Below are 6,216 nucleotides of genomic sequence, written 5' to 3'. Positions count from 1 at the left end.
ACCTTGATCGTGGTAATTACATTGCTGTCTATGGGAGGGTCAGAGCTCTCAGAATTCATAAAAAATATCTAAGTTTGTGTTCCGAAGATGAACGGAGGTCTTATGGGTTTAGAACGACATGAGGGTGAGTAATTAATGACAGAATTTTCATTTTTGGGTGAACTAACCCTTATTGTGTAAAAAAAGTGTTTGCGTACATCTCGTTTGTTTTAATTAAATTGTATTAGTCTGTATCACACATATTTCACACTATTATATCAGCCATCTGCCATTACACTTTGGGTATTCACCCATTTTGGTCAGTTGATGATAAAGACACGCATATCGAATTTCTGTAACATTTCTTGATATTATTCTTAAAAAGTAATCTCTTTTCACTGCACTTCCAAGAATGTTCCAAGGGCTCCAATTTAGAAGAATGATAAAGGACAAAAAGTGTCCTTGTCTCTTTCTCTCGCACTCTCTCTCTCTTTCTCACTCTCATTCTCTCAGGAGGAGCCATGGGGCCGGTACGGGCCTACCCATTAGCCCTGCCTGTGCTGGCTGTTCTGGGCCTCATTATCAGCGCATGGAGCCTCAACCCAGATGACCCCAATGTCTGCAGTCACTGGGAGAGGTGAGAGAGGGGCACTCTCGTGTTAAACTCCATTTTACCTTCCGTTTATCCATTGCAGGATTCACAGAGTGTAGTTATTCCTCTCCGACATGCCAGAAGGATGTAAATTACAAAAGAGGATTGTAATTTAACAGCGATCTGGTTTATGTCTGTGATTGTTTGAGTTATAATGGGTTGTGGCAGTGTTCACTGTAAACATGATAAGTGTCTGAAATGAATCAATTAATTTATTCATTTATTTATCATACGTAAATTGTACATTGTATGAATACTTAATGAGAATATTCTTAATCAGAAATAATAATAATATTCCAAATAATTAACAATATCACAACTTCTACTAATGATAGTAAGTGTCATTAGTATTGTTATTACAAACCAAAAAAAGTAATAATACAATTTAATAATAATATTATTATTAAATTTTAAAACTTTAAAAACAATGTCGTGGTGCTGCTTACAGGCTACTCATAATATAAAATCGTTCAACTACAGCCAAGCTATTATTTTGAAAAAGTAGTATAAATTAAACTATAAAATAAGACAATCTCAGTTAGGATGACCGCATCCAACTTGAAGAGATACATTTACAACAATAAATACACTAGAATACACCGTAATTTATGTAACCGAGTTAAATACATAGCAATGAGCATTTAATTTAATATTTGGTGGGGCTCGAATTGGTGTATTGTTTTAAAGCAGTTCATGTATTCAAACAGTCCAAACAAATTGATTCACTAGAATGCATTGGACTTTCCAATGCTACGTCTGACAGAGAGGACTGTTTAGGAGTCCGTTTGATTTGATATAAAGCTGTATGTATGTATTCTCTTAAGTGCCCGTCTATATATTGCCAATACAAACATTTGAATGTGATGTTAAATACAACTTAATGTGTTTGTCAAGCTAACTGCTACTTGCTGAAAAAATATCTTATTACTAAAAAAATCAACAATATTTTGAACAACTGGGCTAAGCTTTTGTTCTGTATAAGGTGGGATGTAAGTGGTTACAAGCTGTTTGGATTAGTCGAAAAGCACACACAGTGTGTATTTCAGTTCTATTCTGTTATCTCAGAGATTTAGGGGATTTACATTTGTTTGTTCCTGTATTGACTGTATTCACTTTTAATGGCACAGCTAAAGCGATATAAAGGATTGTGTTTGGGAGTGTTGATCTGGTTACACTTGCCTACAGGTATTAGGTTCAGTCACTAAACACACAAAACAATATTGATGTTCTTATTATTATCCTTGTGTGTGTGTGTGTGTGTGTGTGTGTGTGTGTGTGAGGGAGGGAGCGAGAGTGAGGATAAGTTGCTAAAATAAAGCAGGCAGAACAGCATCCAGTTGACCAGAACAATCTGTTTTGACTGAACGTATTGCCTGAAAAATTATTGTTTGTAAATGGTGTTATCAGTTATGACAAATAAGCAGGAGCAATTGCCCCTGCAGAGAGGAGGACAGAGGGCTGCAGAGATGAATGAGTTTTAGCATTGCTTCCCTAAAGGAGAATACATCGGAGCTTTAATGTCATTTTGTTGGCAACAGTTTTGTAATGTTTTTTCAAGGAAGTTAGAACAAGACATCTTGTTTTTCTAGATTTGCTGTAGCTCTGGAAGGGAGTCTTGTTATTATTAGAGATAACAAGTTGTTTTGAACTTCAAGCAAAATAGATGGATACTTGTCTGAATATTACATTTGAGTATGTTATGGTTTTGTTTTTTGGGATAAAGTACCTTCACGGTACAGTTAATTACCAGCGGTACCAGCAAATTCTTTGCTTCTCTGCAACATAATCATGTTTGGGCAAATTCAGGTAGGGGTCCCACACGGCAAGTTGTCACTTTTTACTCCAGTGACTATTTCTTGGGGTAGGTTTATTACTGTATATGCAAATACGTAAATGTCCTGACTACAAAAAAGCTCAAACTTTGCACCCTTAATGCTCAGGACCAAATATACAGTTCCTTTAAAGGGGTCATATGATGCGATTTCATTTTTTCTATGTCTCGTCGCTCCGGCCTGACACGGCATCAACAGTATGTGAGGGGCGTAACATTTCCGTCTCATGCTTGAGGTATTCGGCCAATCACAACGCATTGGATAGCTGGCCAATCAGAGCACACCTCGCTTTTCAGACCGATTAGTTTTGTAAAAATCGACGCGTTTCAAAAAGGCGGGGCATAGAGGAGAAACAATAATGTACAGTATGTGGAAAATAATGTGTTTTTTTTACTTTAAACCGCATAAACACATTTCATTACACCAAATACACCAAATAATGTTCTTTTTAGCAGCATCATATGACCCCTTTAACACGTTTTGACCAATAGCAGGGAATGTTGCTATGCTATATGCGCTACGTTGTCACAATGGAAAACTGCCATTAAACAGGCAATTATAAGTTTTTTTCAAAATTAATAAATAAACAATAAAACAAGTATGTACTGTATGCATTTAATGCACTTTACAGCAGAAATATGTAAGGTATCAAGTAGAGCTGCACGATTAATCATTAAAAGATTGCAATCTCGATTCAGACACCCACACGATCTAATTTCTAAATGACAACGATGCCCCGAGTCTATTAAACCTTTGACAAAGCCTTACCGGATCATTCAAATCTGTGTTCGCACTGCCGCGGACACAGAGAGAGCAGTTACTTACCATGTTTGGTTCACAAACTGCCTTTTCAACTACACAGTATTATTTCTGTCTTACAGTCATTCATATTATCACAGAAATACTGGGGTGAAAGTTTATAGTTCAGATATAAACATTGACGTCTATGGCAGCGATCAAAAAAGAGCAAATCCCCTTTTGAAAGTAACTACGCTTCAAATAACGTTTGTGTCGATTGCATTGTTTCACTAAAAGTGACTTAAAAATTTATTTGTCACTGAATGAATTATTCATTCAAGAGAATCCTTCAAAAACGCTGATTCATCCAGTAATGAAACAAGTGAAGTAGGTTTATGAGTGAGTCGTTGAATCATTGATTCAAACAACTTTTTCATAATTTTAATATTAAAAATTGGGCTATTTATTTTCAAACTTTTTTACATTTTAATCTGGAATACAACATGCCCTAAAATATTGTTTGAAAATGTTTTGATTCTTTATTGCTCGGTCACACTTTAGATTAGGGCTTCATTAGTTAACATTAGTTAATTCATTAGTTAACAAACTGCCAATGAAAAATTCTTCTGAACATTCATTAATCTTAGGTAATTACAATATTTAATAACACGTTGTTAAAGTCGAAAGTTGCAACTGTCTTATTTAATGAGCTAACATGAACTAAGACTTTTTTTTATACAAAGATTAATAACTTCTGTAGCAAATGTAGCTATTGCTCATTGTGAACGTTAATGCATTAACTAAGGTTAACTAATGAGGTCTTATTGTAAAGTGATACCTATTGGTCTTTATAGTTCTTTTGCACTTTAATCTGTGTAAAACTTATACATTTACATATTATACATTAACTTTATACATTTTTCTGTATTGCTTTATTGCATTTAAATGTTATTAAACCTGTTATACTGTATTATGACAGCACTTTTTTTTAAAACTAAATTTCAATATCGGGATAATACCGCTATTGCTCTTTATAGTTTTTTTGCACTTTAATCTGTGTAAAACTTTTAACTTTATAACATTTTCTGTATTGCTTTATTGCATTTAAATGTTCAGTTATTTTTGTTATAAGAAAAAAGTTATTAAACCTGTTATTCTGTATTATGACAGCACTTTTTTTAAAAACTAAATTTCAATATCTTGATAATACCATATACCGCAATAAAAGAATTAGCAATTAATCGCAACATGAAAATTTGATACCGGCATATCCCTAACTCCAAGCTTTTGAATGGTATAGTCATAGTGTATAATGTTACAAAAGCTTATTTCAGATAAATGCTGATCTTTCTATTCATCAAAGAATCCTGAAAAAATGTACTCAAGTGTGTATATTAAAATGTTTAATAATTCATTCAAATTAATAAAAAACTTTTAAATAGACTGCAGCAATAATATTTTGTCACAAGTTATTTTGTTTAGTTCAGAATTGTGGGAGAATCGTGATCTCTATTTGAGACAAAAAAATCGTGATTCTCAATTTATCCAGAATCGTGCAGCTCTAGTATCAAGCCATATATTGACCCAGTTGGTTCTTAACCAGGGAGTTGAGGCTTCTGGGGAGCCCCAGCAAAATCCCAAGGGGTCCACAGGATGACTTTAATTATATATATTATATCACTAAGAGATTTAAATTTCTCCTTGGTCTTTCCCTCTCTCAGCTACGCAGTGACTGTTCAGGAGTCCTACGCTCATCCCTTTGACCAGATCTACTACACCAGGTGCACCGACATCCTCAATTGGTTTAAATGCACCAGACACAGGTGAGCATGACCCTGACCTTTGAACTACAGTTGTCACGATTCCACTTCATGGCAACAAGCAGCACTCTCCCACTAGACACATAAAAATCAAGGTGTCGGTGTGCCAGTGTCTTTATTACCAAGTGTTAATGTTACCAGCCGTGATTGTAGTGGTCAGAGTCGGGATGGAAACGGCCGTTTGATTGTCATCCGACATTACATTGGTTTTAATTGCTGCATTAAAGACTTTATCGTCAGTGTCCCGGCTAAAAGCTGTGGGCTCAATGAGTCACTGTGCTGCAATGTTGCATTCACAGGCGAGATGTCCTTCACCGAACACGGAAACTTTTCCTTAACTCACTTTAATTATGTTTATTTCTCCCCTTTCCACCTCTAGGGTGTAGCTTGGATTAGACACAAACAGAAAAGCTAATGGTAGCCAGGTGCATACCGTAATGTCCTTGTGTCTCTGCCCTTGTGGAGTTCACTTGCCAGGCTATTGATGTTCATGCTTTCGCTTATGTGTACGTGTACGTGTTTCCATCTCAGGACCAGCTACAAGACAGCTTATCGACGCGGGGTGAGGACCATGTACCGTCGACGTTCTCAATGCTGCCCTGGCTACTTCGAGAGCGGAGACTTGTGTGTCCGTGAGTTTCTTTTATATTTCACTCGCTTATTTCCTCTTAAATCAGCACAGTTCAATTTCTCTTTCTTGCAAGTGGTTATGAGCACAATAAAAGCATTCATCTGCTTGAGCTTTGTCCTCTTAAGCCTTGAACCCCGCTCCTTCCTCTGGAGGCATTCATCAAAATCTCAGCCATCTTTGAGGCATTTTTGCAACTGCATATTTCAGGCATAATTTGTGCCTTTCATTACTGGTCCTACTCATATTGGGTTTGCTCATATTTTCAGTTTTACACTGCCAGTACGCCATTACAATGGCGTTAATAGCATTCAGTTATCGCTCATTTAAAAAAAAAAAAAGAATCTTGAGTCATTCACTGCAAATACATTGTCCTAATTCCTCCCGTTCAGGAGATAATACCCTAATTAAGGAAATAACAACTTTCCCTTGCTGTGGTCAGAATGATAGATTTTAGCGATTATTTTATGAGCAATGAATGTCAAAAATGTCAGCTTTTATACTAGTTTATTGTCTTTTCGCGCTTCCAAGTCTGTAAATGCGTGTTTTGTTTCTCAGGATTGTTTA

General features: G+C 35.9%; 1 protein-coding gene across 1 annotated transcript in view; it reads left to right on the top strand.

Annotated features, from left to right (window-relative positions):
* The window catches only part of LOC107718311 (multiple epidermal growth factor-like domains protein 11), a gene marked incomplete at its 3' end in the record, with an annotated part of 59,053 nt that extends 53,400 nt beyond the window's left edge, over positions 1–5,653 (top strand). The window contains exons 3-5 of the mRNA XM_016525337.1: positions 493–616; positions 4,923–5,024; positions 5,553–5,653. Coding sequence (XP_016380823.1) covers positions 501–616; positions 4,923–5,024; positions 5,553–5,653 — 319 coding nt within the window. The remainder of the gene's footprint in view (positions 1–492; positions 617–4,922; positions 5,025–5,552) is intronic.
* Positions 5,654–6,216: the final 563 nt, after the last annotated feature.

This window comes from Sinocyclocheilus rhinocerous, unplaced genomic scaffold (assembly GCF_001515625.1).
Source record: "Sinocyclocheilus rhinocerous isolate Xijiao unplaced genomic scaffold, SAMN03320098_v1.1 scaffold3136, whole genome shotgun sequence".
In the NCBI taxonomy this organism is placed as follows: Eukaryota; Metazoa; Chordata; class Actinopteri; order Cypriniformes; family Cyprinidae; genus Sinocyclocheilus; species Sinocyclocheilus rhinocerous.
The sequence above is the reverse complement of the archived record's forward strand: the minus strand, read 5'-3'. Positions and strand labels throughout refer to the sequence as shown.